This window comes from Phytophthora cinnamomi (assembly GCF_018691715.1).
Source record: "Phytophthora cinnamomi strain GKB4 chromosome Unknown Contig49, whole genome shotgun sequence".
NCBI lineage: Eukaryota > Oomycota > Peronosporomycetes > Peronosporales > Peronosporaceae > Phytophthora > Phytophthora cinnamomi.
The window spans coordinates 641509-657376 of NW_027150982.1; the positions used below are offsets into that span (position 1 = coordinate 641509).

The 15868-nt window shown below is 52.1% G+C and overlaps 4 protein-coding genes across 4 annotated transcripts; all 4 read left to right on the forward strand.

The window, feature by feature from the left end:
• Positions 1–1764: 1764 nt before the first annotated feature.
• IUM83_08208 (Serine/threonine protein kinase) lies at positions 1765–6922 on the forward strand (the record flags this gene model as incomplete). Its single annotated transcript, XM_067932567.1, has 2 exons — positions 1765–2425; positions 6675–6922. 2 exons carry the CDS (start codon positions 1765–1767, stop codon positions 6920–6922), a joined length of 909 nt encoding a protein of 302 aa, XP_067789960.1.
• A 169-nt stretch (positions 6923–7091) lies between these two features.
• On the forward strand, positions 7092–7507 carry IUM83_08209 (uncharacterized protein; the record flags this gene model as incomplete). Its single annotated transcript, XM_067932568.1, has 2 exons — positions 7092–7269; positions 7356–7507. The coding sequence occupies 2 exons, from the start codon at positions 7092–7094 to the stop codon at positions 7505–7507; spliced, it is 330 nt and encodes a 109-aa protein (XP_067789961.1).
• A 3728-nt stretch (positions 7508–11235) lies between these two features.
• Positions 11236–12130, forward strand: IUM83_08210 (uncharacterized protein; the record flags this gene model as incomplete). Its single annotated transcript, XM_067932569.1, has 2 exons — positions 11236–11892; positions 11969–12130. The coding sequence occupies 2 exons, from the start codon at positions 11236–11238 to the stop codon at positions 12128–12130; spliced, it is 819 nt and encodes a 272-aa protein (XP_067790111.1).
• Positions 12131–12474: 344 nt separating this feature from the next.
• IUM83_08211 (uncharacterized protein) lies at positions 12475–13741 on the forward strand (the record flags this gene model as incomplete). Its single annotated transcript, XM_067932570.1, has 2 exons — positions 12475–13611; positions 13691–13741. 2 exons carry the CDS (start codon positions 12475–12477, stop codon positions 13739–13741), a joined length of 1188 nt encoding a protein of 395 aa, XP_067790110.1.
• Positions 13742–15868: the final 2127 nt, after the last annotated feature.

Below are 15868 nucleotides of genomic sequence, written 5' to 3' on the forward strand. Positions count from 1 at the left end.
TCTTGCAGAAGCTGATTCGTCCGATTGGCCTGCTCCACGGTCTCGTGGTGCCGTCGCTCGACACGGGTGGCAAATGCCGCCACCGTATCGGTTAGAGTTGTCTGGTCCCGTCGCAATGTGTGGAGGGTTTCCTCCAGCCGGGGCAGATTAGTCAACAGGTCACGGACCTCTTCTACCTCGCTCGGATACAGACTGGTAGAAGTTGTATCTCCATATTCCGCGTTAAATTCGTCGATGTTGACGCCTTCCATGTCCATCTTGTCCCCTCACTCGTGAAGCTCTACAATGTTGCAAATATGGTGGCACCTACTCCGGATAGGACGATCCCTCGTAGCTGTTGATATTCACGGTCACTTTTAGGCGAGGAAGCGAAGTGTTGGAGAGCAGCGGACTTCGAACTTGCGCTGCTCGAGGATAGGAGGCTGGAAAGGTTCTTGCGGCTTGGAGGAAACTAACGAAGTGATATATTTTTAAGGTTAGCGGGGCTCTCACTGCTTGTGACTGTTCATCTTCCAAAACGGACGCCATCTCGATCGCAGTTCCCGCTGGTCCGTTACAACCGTGACATGTATTCACGCTGAACGGTGAATTTCAGCTTATCTTTGTCAGTTGCCCAAAGCAAGACGCCTGTGGGTGTTACGTCGAAGCGGTGTGGGGTTGCACGCGGTTACTTCTTAAATGCCACAAGTATTGAGTGAATTACTGCACCGAGAACTCCGAACAAAAGCACCATAACGGTTGAGCTGACTGATCAATGTACGACCCAGAACTTAACAAATCTCGGATCGACATGGTGCTTGATTCAGCACTCGGGTTCCAGAACGAGTCGTCCCGGACACTGTCGTCCTGGGTGAACTTGTTCAAGGTATCGGGGCTGGATAAGCTGTTGGATGTATTATACCATTCCGTGATAACCCGCTCAACAGAACAGGATGTATTCTGGTGGGGGTCCACATGCAGAACTGAGTGGACCAATCCTGGAGAAGGTGGTTTAGCGTGGGGGAGGGGGTTGTGCATTCTACCCAACTGCGGTTTGCAGAAAGTGGAAATCACGATGGGTGTGCCAAGTCCGCTTAGCTCTACGTCGTCGATGCTGCACATGGGCTTGTTACGACCCCACTCTTACGTACTTCTGCAGTGCAGGCGTACAGTGCGTAAGAGGCTGCAGTCAATGACGCTTCTGTAGCGGGGCAGCACCGATTCGTCGAGTTGGTACAGATGAAGAACTTGCACTTCAATTCGTGTAGTGGGCTGACTAATATAGTATCTCGTAGTGCCGGGTAGTTCGTGGGTAGCAGTAGTCGTGGCCTGGTGACCAGGCCCTGGTCGCGTTTGCTGAGAACCACTGCTGCGATGTGATTGGCTCTTCCGCTTCAACTAGTGATGGGTACAGATGAGCCATGATGTCCAGAACGGATATGCGTATGCTTTCCCACAGGGTACTCTGAAACAAAGGTATATATGACCAGAAAAGTATCATAATCTGGTTCTGATCACATGTGATTACAAAGGTTATTCATTCTACTGTCACTATCATTCACGCCTCAAATTTTTTGCACGCCAATATATCCGACCACCACTTCGATCTTCCTTCCCACTTCCGATCGTCCCTCCAACGTGAAGAAGTGCTCGAGCGTGACCAATGAGCCGAGCGTGGGGGCTCCGCGTTGATCCGCTCGTGCCCGAGGAAATCGCTGGCACTCGTCCCACCATGGCACCACTGTGACGACGCCCGACGCGATCGGCGACGCTTTCGTTGCAACGCTGCGGGATGCTGCGCTCGAGGCCGGCGACGGGTTGGACGCGTCCGTCATTGCGTTCTGTGGGCGGCAAGTGGCCCAGCAATTGGTGGATTACGAGCGCGAGCCCCGGCTGCTGGTCAAGTTGGCGGACACGGGCAGAGTGGTCACGGTGCTGCTGCAGGCGTCGAGGACGGCGGCCGAGGTTGCGCCTGCTCGAGATGACGATAGGGACGAGGAGGAAGGCGAAGACAACGACGAGGATAAGGATGAGGAAGGGAGGGAGCACGTGAGCAAGCTGACGCTGTGGAGACGGACCCTGGCAGAGGAGAGGGTGCGGCGGATGGAGGACATCTACGAGCCGTTGCTGAGTGACGACACCAGGCTGATGGAGGAGGCGGGGGACGAGATGCAGCAGCAGGAGATCCTGACGTTGATGAAGAACGATGTGGAGATCTACGGGGCTGTGTTGACTGAGAGGGAAATTGATGTGATTGTGAAGCTGTACTCGCGCATTGTGCGCCGTTCGGGTGTGGTGGTGGGGACCATCCCCCGCTGGTTCGCGACGACAACAAGTTTATGGCCGGATGTGGCGAAGACTGTGATGACAGATACTGGGGAAGACTTTGCGTGCCAAATTTCGATTTGGAGAACGCTACGTCACCCCAATGTGCTGAGGCTCTATGGTGCGTGTCACGTTGGGCAGCCGTTTGTGATCCACGAAGCGCACAATGCCATTTCGACAGAAGTGTTGTGGCGTGATTTATTGGGTTTGGCTGCTGGTCTGGGATATGTCCATGAGCGAGGGTTTGTGTATCGAGAGTTGACGATGGGCACATTCCGTCGGCTTTCTTCAGAGCGGAGGCTTGTGGTGACTGGCATGGGACTGATGCGAACTAGTGGAGATGAACAGGGTGGGGAACGCGATCGAGCAGCTAATGTAATGTCCTTCGGTTTGGCGCTTTTGGACATTTTGCAACGCACGCGTGGAGATGGGGGAGACCAAGTGGACGAACAGTACTTTGTAAACCGACAGCTTCCCAATTCAAAGCCCAGCCATGTAACGGATGCGGAGTGGGAACTGGTTTGCTCGATGTGTTCCGTCATTTTTACTAATCGTCCATCTATGAAAGAGGTCGTGTGGGGTGTTAGAAAATTCATTACGCAAGCAAAACGAAACCCATGGAGACTACCTATACCTGGGGTGGCAGTGGGGACATATGTATGCCAACCCGCGGGGCTCTTAATATCTGAGCTATTAGAGGCAGTATGTGAAGAGGTTGCAGACAACGGCTTTTTGTTTCGTTCCGTCTCCGATCGACTGGTAAACATTTATCAACAACTTGAAGAACACCACGAAAGTGTACCAAGAGTCTTTGTTGAGGATTTTTGTCTTGTACTATGCGATTTTTACCGCTACCTTAAAAAAATCTCCGATGCGCTTTCAGTTGATTCGCTTGATTCGATGGATACGTTATTCTCGGATAACCCTTTCAAATTTCACCATTATCTAGATAGATTGATGTACCAAGCCCCTGGCCTGCTACATATGTCTCAGCTTCATAGATGGAATCATCTACTACAGGAGGAGATCAGACAAGCACACGAAGAAAGTATGGCGGCTTGGAAGAGGATGAACGCATATGAGCTTAGCGGAGACGTGATCGATACTAGTGAATCATCTGATGAGGGTCAAGACGCCCTGGGGGCTCATTTTCTCGAGTCATTACGGGAGAAAGAACGGCACACGAGAAATGCCGTAGCCATAAATTTCCTGCGTCGTGATGTGGAAAAGAAACTTGGCAATTACAACTCGGAACCCCGTTTGCTAATGCGATGGGCCCAAACCGGTTACATTACTCGTCTCATCGATCATGCAATGAAGTCTGCAGTTGGTATTCTGGGGCTAACGTCTGCGGCAACGCAGTGGCTCGGAGCGTTGCAAGATGAACGGAAACAACGCGAGATCTTTTACCAGGAATTGGTAGCGGATAGCGCAAGGCTTGCACTAGAAATGGGTGACCACAGTCAAACCCGAGAAATATACACGGTGTTGCTTTACTCACGAAAAAAGTACGCGAGTGAACTGAGCGCGAGCGAACAGGACATTACCTTGTCACTTCTCAACAAGCTGAAAGAGCAGTTACATGCCGACAGCATTTCGATTCCAAGGTGGTTTGCTCTATCAGAAAGTCAGTGGTCCTTTGCACAACGATATGTGCTATCTGGAGATGAGGCATCGTGTGTGCAACAGATTGAGATCTGTGAACAGCTCAACCATCCAAATGTTTGCAAATTCTACGGCGCGTATCATGTTGGACGTGTCCCTTTGTCATTCTCGACGAGAGTGTTGCTTTTTCCTCGAAGATTTCCTCTGAAACCAAAAGTGTGTGGAGAGTGCTGCTTGATTACGCGCATGGATTGCAGTATATACTCAGTCGGGGACTCTCTTATATGGCCTTGTCATTGGCAGATCTACGTGTTACATGGGATGGCAAACGAGTGCTCAACAGTATCGGCTTAGCGTATCAGGTTACCGATGACCTAGACGATTCCCGAAGGGATCAATCGGCCACCTCCAATGTCTCCGCATTCGGTCTCATTGCATTTGAGGTACTAGCACTCAAGTATCTATTGGCGAAAACTGCTCGCGGCGAATCCAGTGATGACTCATCCAAGTTGCAGTATGCGCAAGAACTCAGCAAAGAATGGCTCCGAGGTATGCAAGAGTGTGACTGGCCAGCGTGTGCGAAAATTAGTGGTGCGGGTGGTGGTATACAAGCCGACATAGTGAAGGTTCAGAGACGATGACAAAGGATAAATGGAACTTGCTCTGTAATTTGTGCAAGGTAACCCCAGGTGCCAGAACAGATTTAACAAAATTTATCTCTGAGATAAATGAATTGGCACGAGCAAGAGAAGCTCCGGGCACGCCTGTGGAAAACGCACCAGCAAGGCTGCTGGGAAAGATGAACGAGGTTGTCTGTTCTTCGTCCGGGCGGAAGCTGAAGGATATTCTCGCCGAAATCGGAGACGAGTTAAATGAGATTAGCGGCCCACTTCAAGACGATAACAGGCGCGTGGTTGATCGGCTTCGGGATATCTATGTGCAAATGGAGAATCCAGCAGAGCCGCTGTTAGTTACTATTGTGGATGATTTCGTTGAACTGGTACAGGGCTACTGCATCCAGGTCTCGCGTCGGCTTGAGAACTGCGACTTTAGTGCCCATGATGTCATGATGAGCAGCGTCGCTCTAACCGTTGCTGACAGAAATGAGAGCATGCACCATCTACTTGACGAACTAATCAGGAATTCCGGTTGTTTGAATGGTGATAATCCTGTTCACGAGTGGCAGGAGCACTCCAGAATGCAGGCGCGACAGGGGTACCAGAAAATGATGGATACAGTTCCAGAAGATGAGGATGCAAGCTTCGCTACTTCTGGTGACAAGCACAGTGACAGCCCTCGGTGGCTACTTCCGACAGACGAAGTGCGAATAAGAGAACGAATTGCGCATGGGTCTTTTGGTGCCGCGTACTGGGGAAAGTGGTTGGGCGCGGATGTGGTCGTGAAGAAAGTTCTAACAAATCAGGATGAACACCGAAACCGCCAACAGTTCCGGCGTGAAGTCGAGTTATGGTTCTCATTAAATCATGCCAACGTGATTAAACTGTACGGCGCTTGTCACGAAATCAACAAGCAACCTGTGTTCGTGTGCGAACAAGCAATCCATGGCACGCTGCCATCCTTTCTGAAAGGCAAATCAGCAGAAGAAATCTGGGGCGCGCTCTACACTGCAGCTGAGGGCTTGCGTCACCTGCACGAGCAAGGGATTGTGCACGGTGACCTCAAGGGCAATAACGTTTTGGTTTGTGACAACAATTACGTGAAGTTGGCTGATTTTGGTCTGAGTGCTTTTGCTAAGTCCGTGCTCACAAAAGTCGAGAAGCCCGAAAGTATCGGTGCGATTCGATGGAGAGCTCCTGAATGCATCCAGGGATTTAAACCTACGTTCGCATCCGATATTTACTCTTTTGGTATGTGCATTGTGGAGGTAGTGACGGGTGAGTTTCCGTGGGGGAAAATGCCTGATCCTACAGTGATGTACCAAGTAGTGAACAAAAAATCACTGCCACCACGATTGGAAGCATTTAACAGCGATGAAAGAAGGCTGGTAAAAGGCATGTGCCGATACGATCCAAAGGATAGAATTGACATCGGCGCGGTCGCGTGTCTTTTGTATCAGCTTTACTCCGGAGTGGGTTCACTAGGTGTGTCTGCAGAACAGGACGCAGATTACACTGATGAAGCAATTTTGGAGCGGTTTATGGCTATGCGAAGACGAGGAACCCTCCCTAATAGTGTGGAAGAGGTGTCTGAGTGGTTTATTCATGCATATCATGTCGAGCAAGCGTCCCATATACGTAATGGTGGTTTTGGGAGCGTTCGCTGGGCTGGTGCTGACGTCGCGTTGCAACGGATACATTTTAACAAGGAAAATATTGTAAAGATACTCGAAGAATTCCGCCGTCAACTTCAAATCTGGTCTATGCTTGATCACCCGAACATCATTCAGTTATACGGTGCTTGTCATGTTGAAAATCCATTCTACGTTTGCGAACGGGCTGGGAACGAAACGCTTACCGGATACCTGAAAGGGAAGGATAAAGCACTGGCTTGGCGCTGTCTGCTGGACGCCGCTTTAGGGCTGCAATACCTTCACACATGTGGCGTTGTCCACGGAAATCTCAAGGGTGATGCGTTTTGCATTTCCGATAGCGGCAAAACAAAAGTGGGAACTTCCCACTTTCCCACGGTGGGAACTTTCGAGCTGAGCACGTTTGCTGGTTCCAACAATATTTACGAGGAAGATGACGTTGTGGCCCGCTGGAGGGCACCTGAGGTCTTAGATGGCGGAATCCCAACGTTTGCAGCTGACATCTACTCGTTCGGGATGTGCATGATTGAAGTTCTTACTGGCGAATACCCGTGGGGTGCCGAGAATGACATCGCCATCAAATTCCAAGTGAAGCGAGGAGAACTGCCACCGCGACCTGCCGAGATGAGCGACTGGGAGTGGGAACTCGTCAAGCGCATGTGCCGCTTTGATCCCAACAGCAGAATCTCTATCGATGCCGTCGTCTGCTACATCAGCGGCTTGAACGCAGAGACCAGCTCTTGATCAAAAAATGGTAAATACCTCTAGATACTGATAGTTATTATCACTAAGCTTCGCGCAAGGTTGTTAAGTATAACAATATACCACTTGGTAATCGGGGATTGGGGATCACCCACTCTCAAAACCAATCGTCTTGCCTACCATGGAGGGGGTGTTGAGCTAGCTCCGCGCCATGGACGGGAGGTCGGCCGCCTCCTTCTTAGAGGACGACGCGTTGGCTGACGCCTGGCGCTTCCTGCTGCCGTGGTGCGACCATGTCCGGGGCGCCATCAGCTACTCGGAGGGCGAGAGCTCGGACCCGCCCTTCCAGGCCTACCACGGCCTCAAAATCGCAAAGACCCCTTCACCCAGTCGGACGAGGACGCGGGGCGAGAGATAAAAAGTCAGAGGTTCAACCTCCGAGAGGCACTCAAGCTGCTCTCCGTCGTGGCCCTAGTGGGCAAGACCACATGGAGGAAACTCTTGATGCAGAGCGCCGTGCTGGCCAGAAGGTTCACCGCCTCCGAGAAGTTCGACGCGCTCTCTGCGCGCTTCCTGCTGGAATTGCTCTACGGAAGCGGATCCCTGCGAACGACATCGACAGCTTGATGAGAGGGGTTTTCGTGCACGAAACCGGCCCCGAGCACGCCCTTGGCGGCGACTTGGTGTTTTTCTGCGGGGTCGAGCAACACGACAACCCCAGCAAGAAATACATTTCAGCGTTGAAGAAAACGATCGAAATTTGGAGGAGGAAGCGAGAGCTGGGGGATGTCCCGGATGAAATTGAAGTTCCACTTACGGTCCAAGTGCATCCAGTCCATACGAGAAGTGGAGGGGGCCTGGTTAATTACATGCAGAATGTACCGACGGCGACTCGCCACCTTGGAGAGCAAGCGTGGCCTCAGGTGGGAAGCAGCACAGGACTACTAAGAGTGACGTTTGTCTTGGAATCCATTGGGGCTGACCTCAGACCAGTGCACATGAGGTCGGAGGTGACAGCGTTGGTGGAGATTATGGCTCGTGATGAGATTCACTGTTCGGGGCTGAGCTTTTGGCGAGATCTCGGGAATGCTTTGGCAGCTCCTGCGAAGCGAGGCGCAGCGCGAAGGCAGTTGATAAATTTCTGGTGAGCTTGTTTGGTGGAGCAACAGGTGACCAGCAGGTGACTGGGATCCAAGTAATGACTGGTCCCCGTGCCAGAGCATCGACAGCTCCCAGTCAAGTGATGGTAGAGTCTCTAAACATTTTCTGCGACCCCTCTCGGTCGTGGTTCTTTGAGCGTGTGTGCTCTGCAGCTGTCATGAATGAGACCACTAACCACGTATCAATTTCAACGGACTTGAGTGATCAAGACAGAGAACTCATCGCGTGGAGGTGGCGATGGATTTATTTTCTCCTCAAGCTCAACGTCGGTCACACCTTCAGAGACTTACTCTTCAAAACTTCACTCTAGCTGAAGAAGATGTGGATGCGATTTGAGATGCCGTCACAACAAACCATCCCGAAGAAGCTCTGCTCGGTTTGCCCCATGTGGAGGGGGTACGACCCACTTACACCATAAAACCGAAGAAAGGTATTCGATTACAACCCATGGATACAGATGAAGTTCTCGGGAAGAACGCGCCATTTACAGTTTGCAGGGAGATTCGAGGCATCAAGCTGCTAGCCGATGAAACTGAGGACGGGTGGGTAGATGTGCTGGTGCCTGGGTTTGGCAAATGCCAAACTCGCCAATCTAGTCTTGCTCAAGAAGTTGCTTTGTTTGCTGGTTACAGAGGAATATTGTCGCTGACAATCGTTTTTAAGACCGACCCGGATGACAACGTTCTGTGTCATTTGTTGGACTTGATTGGGCTCTCGCTGGTGGTTTTATGCATTGAAGTTTCGAGCTTTGGTGGTGACTTTTGACTTGTCTGTAGCAGAGCTCGCACTGCTTGCGGGTGCATTATGATCTGGTTTCGCAATCTTTTGTCGCGAACTTCGAACCGAACATCAATTGCTGGGGTACAAACAGCAAGCTCTCTCAACTGTGGGCAGATTGCAGCAATTCTTTCCAGCATCGAGGTATCGAGTCGCTGAAACCAACGGGCAGTTCCGCATCGGAGACAACCCAGCAACCGACGCGAGTCTGATGTGACTGCGTTGGGTTCACAATGTCGACAATCGGCGCTCCTGGGATCTTAATTTTGCCATCCACGACGGAATTGAGACGGTACTGGCGCGTCTTGAGATCGTTCGACACCCGCACACAGAATATGTACTGCACGCCTGGAAAATGACGCCACTCCTCCGCCATGCGGTTCGGCTTGGTCCACCCGCGAGCCACGCCAACTTCCCTTGCGCGTGTGATACTCTCCCCATCCCATTCTTGGCGGGCGGGCGGAGAGTTGGCAGCGAAAGTCGTTGCCCATGCACGCAACCTTCTACCCGACTTGACTCCCCAACAAAAGAAATTGCTGGAAAACACGCTCAAGGATCGTGCTTCACTGACTCCACCTACTCAGCAGTCTCAGCTAAGAACATACGCGGCGTGGTGCATCGGCATAGCTTTACCGGCGTTGATAATTGCAGAAGAAAATACCAGCAAAGAGAAGAAAGATGCGAACGCCTGGCGAAAGCTTGGATCCGAGAAGTTTGGGAAGGGTGATTTTCACGCCGCCGAGAAATACTAGCGGGAAGGGCTGGTATCGAATCTACAATGCTGCTGTGATGTGTCATTGGTACTAAACAACATCGCGGCAGTGTATTTAACGCTGTCGCGAGATACTAGCAGCGTTGGCGGTGTCAGTGTCGGCCCTCCGTCGGCACGGTCAGATGAGAGTATGGGATACCCTGAGGCGGCTCTTCTCAACTGCACTGTTGCCGGTACTATCGACCCGCTTAACTACAAGGCGTGGACGCGCCGAGCCAGGTGCTTGGAGCGTATGGGGCTTTCGCAAAAGGAATGTGTCGCCGACTTGGAAATCATTCGATCTAACGTCGAGTCAAAAACATTGTTGTCACCAAGCGAACGTGTAGAGGAATTAAGCGCGGCCTTGACATCGAGATCCAACAACGGTCAAAGTGATGGGGAGGCACAAAAGCCGGGCCACAAGTCTCAGATATACCTACGCATGTTCAACGAGAGCAGCGCGACGCCATGCGTCCTGAATTTTCGGCTGCAGGGAGGGGACAAAACTCGAAGGAAGAAAACATTTTCGCAGGCGTGATTAACGAGGAAAACTTGGACATTGACGTCTACATCGCTCAGATGGAGTCATTCGAGAGCAGACTCCGTTTCGTATACGCATCGTCAGAATCTAACTCGAGACGACAGCGGCAAGAGCTACCTCGCAAGATGATGCTGTATCTCAAGCGTTCGCCTCCTCAGATTCACGTAGAGTTTCCCAAGCATCGCGGATGGCCTAATGGAATTGATCCGGTGTTTGCTCGAAAAGTACGGTATCGTGCATACTTGAATGCCAGCGTCAACCCCTGGGTCGACGCGTTTAGCATGCGGAACGGGATATTTTTCGAGAAGCCAAATCCTGTAGACATGATAAAGCGATGGCACGGGACGGGTGCGCTTCAGATTCTTCATGACAAAGCCGATTGCTTGAGACTTGGTGATGTTATCGACTATCGAGAAGCACAACGCGACTTTTTCCCAAAAATACGACACCCGTATCCGATCCAACTTTGCTAGCAACCCCAACCGTGCTGAGGTTTACATCTTTGGGACGACTCATGTCGCCATCGGCTTCAACGACTTCAGTAGCCTAGTCGCTGCTACTCTCCGTGATGACATCAGCAACGGTATGCCTCTAATGTTCGTGGGGTTTGAGATGAGCGAGTTTGCCGTTGCGAAGTGTAAGGTCATCGCGCGGATGCTAGGATCCCCCAGCGTATCAATTTCGAGTGTGATGGAGGTATGGCTGTCGTCTACATGGAGTGAAGCGATGTTAAAAGACTTCCGCGAGAGTGTGAATAACGTTTTGACGTCGCATCGCACACAAAATGAAAACCCGCAGGTGGTGTCGTATTTGAATCACTGGGCGGCAAAGGAACCCATCTCGGCCACTAAAGCTCGTTCAGAGTTTTTCTCAACTCTGGAGAGATACAACAAGAAGACAGTGTCTGCGTTGTGCTCCTTCCGTCGCGAAATCGACCGACTCGACTTGGTTCAATAAACCCGTACTGGCGAAATTCATGCGTCTTCAAATGTAGTGGAAATTATGCAGCTCGCGGCAGCTAACACGGAAGCAACGGCCTCAACATCAGCGTCTAGCAAGAGACGTCACCGAAAGAAAAAGCGCGCTACGACAGAACCGAAAACAGCTCTAGTTGGAAGTTTGACGATGTGGACCGTGCCAGCAGGTGCCCCACCTCTTGAAGAGAATGTCGCTTTCAACACCGTGGATTTCATGAACATTTTGAAAGACTACGAAAAGCGCGAAAAGCAGAAGAAGAATTCCGCCGAGAAACTGTCGGTGGTGGGTTTGTTCGTGATCCACATCCTCGGCAACCTCCAGCGTTTGCGTGACTTGATGCTGGTGAACAGGTTGACGATCGAAGTGCACTACGGTGTTGTCAAGGCGATTCGAGGTGAAGGTGCGAACGACCCAGAAAACAAAAAGCTGATCGAACGTATTGCAGCGTTGCGGCCGTACACGATTTCGTGGTCAAATGTTCTCGACTATTTTACGCCTGAGGATTTTCATGACCTCGCTCGTCGGTGCTCGCTGCATGGCGTCTGCGTACACTACGGCTACAGCATGAATAGGTCAACACAAGTATTCGGAGCCTCCATTATGGATTACGACCCAGAACAGAACAAACCGCTGATCGACACGGCGCTTGATTCAGCTCTTGGGTTCCAGAACGAATCCCAGACACTGCCATCCTGGGCGACCTTGTCCAAGCTGTCGGGGCTGGATAAGTTGCTGCATGTACCCTTCCGCGACAACCCGCTCAACAGTACAGGATATATTCTAGCGGGGGTCTACAAGAAAAAAGTGGGTCGACAATTTCCTGAAGAAGGACGAGTTGACTGCGAAGGCGGTCGAGCGTTTGGGGAAGTTGTGTACTCAGTCCAACCGCGGGTTACAGAAAGGGGAAATGGCAATGGGTATGCCGAGTCCCCTTTATCGCACGTCGCTGACGCTGTATATGAGCTGGTGCTACGACCCCACTCTTCGTCTGCAAGCGACCAATGACCCTTTGCAGTTGGGGCTGCCACTGACACGGCGATGATAGACGAGCTGATGAAGATGAAGAACTTGCACTTCAATTCGTGAAGCGGGCCAATCCATGAAGTAGTGACGAAGTCACTCCGAGTTCGTCCAAGGTACTACTCACTGACAGCATTTTGTGTCCACCAAGTAAGTGATTGCATGTATTAATGCACTTGTGAGTTTTTCTCGGCTGAAATCGGATGTTTACAGGATAGGGGTACATTATACTGTACCTGGATTTGTATCAGTCACTTTTGCCGCCGAAAATGTACCATCCTTTGCCAAATGTTACATCAAAATCCGTCGAAACGTTTTGGCCAATCGGACGCAGCTCCCGTTTTACCACCAGACCCCAGTCTCTTCATGGCGATGGCGGCGGAGGCGACGGCCGAGAAGCCTCGCGTGAAGCTCCAGTGGCTCAAGAAGCTCACGGCGGCCCTGGACGACGACGACGACTCGTCCGACGCCACCCCGCGTGCCACGCCCCAGAAGAAGCCGGCCAGAACGCCGCGCGCGAAGGCCCCTGCGCTGCTGGCCAAGGCGTCGCACGAAGAGACCGACGAGAAGGACGAGCAGAAGCCACATAAGGAGGAGAAGAAAGAGGAGAAAGATGTTAAAGAGAACGAGAAGAAGCACAGTCCTGTACAGAAGAAGAAGAGGCTGAAGCGTCGCCGAGAAGAAGAAGAAGACGAAGAACAAGAGGAGGACGTGACCAGACCCTCTCACAAGAAGGTCAAGAGCCGGCGCGTCGTCGTGGCGGGGAAGAGGAAGAGAACTGTCGCTGCCGAGCGTGAAGACGCAGAGCGCGGACGTCGGCAGCCAGACAAGGCGGGCCACGTGGCCCCGCGCGGTCTGCTGAAGAAGGACGAGCATCAGGCGTCGTCCGAGACGGCTGCCGACTCGGCCAAAAGCAAGGCGGCGGCCTTCCGACAACAGCGGATGCACAAGCTGCATGCTCGTCGGCTGGCGACGGGCGAGCATGATAGGTTGAGTGCGGTGAAGCTGAAGCGCGAGGCGAAGAAGGAGAAGACGGGGAAGAGCGCGAAGGTGGACAAGGAGAATGCAAATAAGGAGGATGAGGTTACCAAGGAAAAGGTGGCCAAGAAAGACAAGGCTGCCAAGGAACAGAAAGTGACTAAGAAGAGCAAGGCTGCCAAGGAGCTGGAGCTGAACAAGGAGAAGGTGAACAAGGAGGATAAAAATGCAAATAAGGAGGACGAGGTGACCAAGAAGGACAAAGTTGCCAAGGAGCTGGAGCTGAACAAGGAGGAGAAGGTGAACAAAGAGGCTAAAGCGGTTAAAGAGGCGCCCAAGGAGGATGAGGTGACCAAGGAGGATAAAGTGGTTAAAGACGAGACGAAGGAGGACGTGTTGACCAAGGAGGACGTGGTGACCAAGGAGGTTGTGGTGACCGAGGATGAAAAGGTGATCAAGGACGACGTGGTGGCCGAAGAGGACAAGGTGATCAAGGACAAGGACAAGGAGGGCAAGGAGGGAAAGGTGGAAAAAGAGGGGGATCATGCGAGTGCATTACGCGCTGCTGGCTTTAAGGATGTCGTTGAGTCTGATGGGCCAGTAGACGATAAACGTGATCCCAGCCCACCCGGGCTGCCGCGTTCTGACGCAGTAGATGCTGCAGTCAAGAATGGCGTGGGCCAGAACGTAGTTTCGGAAACGGACGACAGAGGTGCCGAAAACAAGAGCAAGACTGCCGAGACGACCAATCAAGAGGCCGTGGAAACGACTAAGCAAGATATTCTTTTGGACATGATGCCTATTCCGAAGAAGTCAATACAAGGAAAGGAAGAAGATGCTTCAAAAGACAGAGATGACGAAAGCAAAAACAAGACCGAGGAGACAGCGAAGCAAAATATCCTCCTGGACATGATGCCGATACCGAGGAAGTCAATTGCAGAAAAGGTCAAAGCTGCTCCCAGTGCCGCCGACTTTGTAATTCCGAAACGATCTGTCAAGACTGGTTCCGGGCTATCAGGCCCATTCAGCGATGGCAAGCCTCGAGGTGGCTCAATCCCTGTTATTATCAAGCCTCTACCCTCGCCCTCACCTGAGCCAAGTCCGACGTTTTCCAGCCAGCCTCCTACGCAGCTTCTGCGGAAGCGAACAAAAAATTGCGTTCCAGTGAAGAAATCGACCATTGCATCAGAAGACCGAGCACTCATGCGTCTAGCTCGGAAGCGTAACTCTATCTTCTTGGCTGCTGCGGAATTATCAGCTCTTGACCACTCTGCTACCGCAAGTCCTAGGAAGGCTCCAGTTCGAATGACGGGGTATGAAGTGTTTGCCATTGATGGGAAAGCTATGTCCGATCTGGTTCCTCGTTTGAGCTGCCCGACAAAACGAGAAATGGCTTCCAAGCGAGACACCTACCCTGCAGTATTTTTCGGCGTGTCTCTCTCTGCGCCGAAGGCAAAAGGGGAGTCCAGTCCCGCCCCTGATAATTCTGACGATGGCGAGTGTGAAGCAAAACGAATGAACTGCTACGAGGAGCTGCGATTTGATCGACCGGAAGACAGAGAGTTTTATCAAAAACGTATGTATGGCACAACCTTTGTGCCTCAGCGTCTACGCGGGTGGACAACGCTCATCATCCGCAGTGCGCGCTTCGAGCGCAAATCTACAGGCATTCGCTTCAATCAAGATCGAGATCGAGATGAATTTGCGGCTGTGTTAAGCAAGCGCTACACCTTTAAGAAATCGGTACCGCGCTGCGATATCCCGCGCGAAAATTGGCAGAAACTTATGCGGAATCAGCCGGGTACCGTCTACTTGCATTATTACAATCGAGAGGACGCTGAGCAGGCTTCGCATATATTTCGTGATGACCTCGGAAATCCTTTGGAGCTTCGGCTTGAATACAAAGCGGGTGTGATGATAAGTCGCAGCTCTTCCCCCGCCGCCAGAATTGAGTCTCAGGATTGGTCGCGGCGGTCAGGATCGGTCGAACAGTGTGCCCCAGAGTCGTCTCCAGTGTCGTCACAGGCTGGGAGTGCGCGTAGTACTCCATCTTGGCGACGAGAGCGCCAGCGTACACCACGAAGCGATCACCGGTACTCCAGATTTGATCGAGGAGCCCCATCGCAAAGGTCCGCAGGAGACAATCGGTACGGTCCATCTACAAGTGGGAGTAAACGACCACGTGCATTGGTGGAGCGTAGATCAAGATCGAGATCGAGATCGAAATCATTCCATGGCCAGCGACACGAGTTGGGGACCGAAGAACCCCGTGTTGGGGCCGTTGCGGTGTCAATAGTGGCGAGCACTGGCAAATCATCACTGTCAAGTACGAATCGGCAGGAAGAAGAGTTCGTAAAAAGTGGTCGCGAAAGCACTGTTGCGGAAAAAGTAGCTGGACGTAGTGATGCCATGAGAGGCGGTGCTGGCACTGTCGTGCTGAAGGAGACGGTAGTTCCGACGTTGCCACGTGACCAGAAGACTGCGGAGGGCGACAAAGGGCAGGAAGAAGGTGAAATAGAAAGCAGCACTACGGCTGACAAGGACGATAGAAGAGAAGAATTTCAGCGGGGCAGGTCTCCACCCCGGTGGCAGCACCCTCGCAACATGCAAGCACCCTACCAAGACCGAGAAAGTTTTCCTGCAGGCCCGCACGAGCGTTCAAGGGGAAACCGTGGCTTCGATAGAAGACGATCGAGATCGCGCTCACGGCCCAGGGGCCCCCGTGGTGAGGACTGGAATGCTAAGGAAGGCCGTCGTCCACGGACTTTCGGCCCTGGGGATC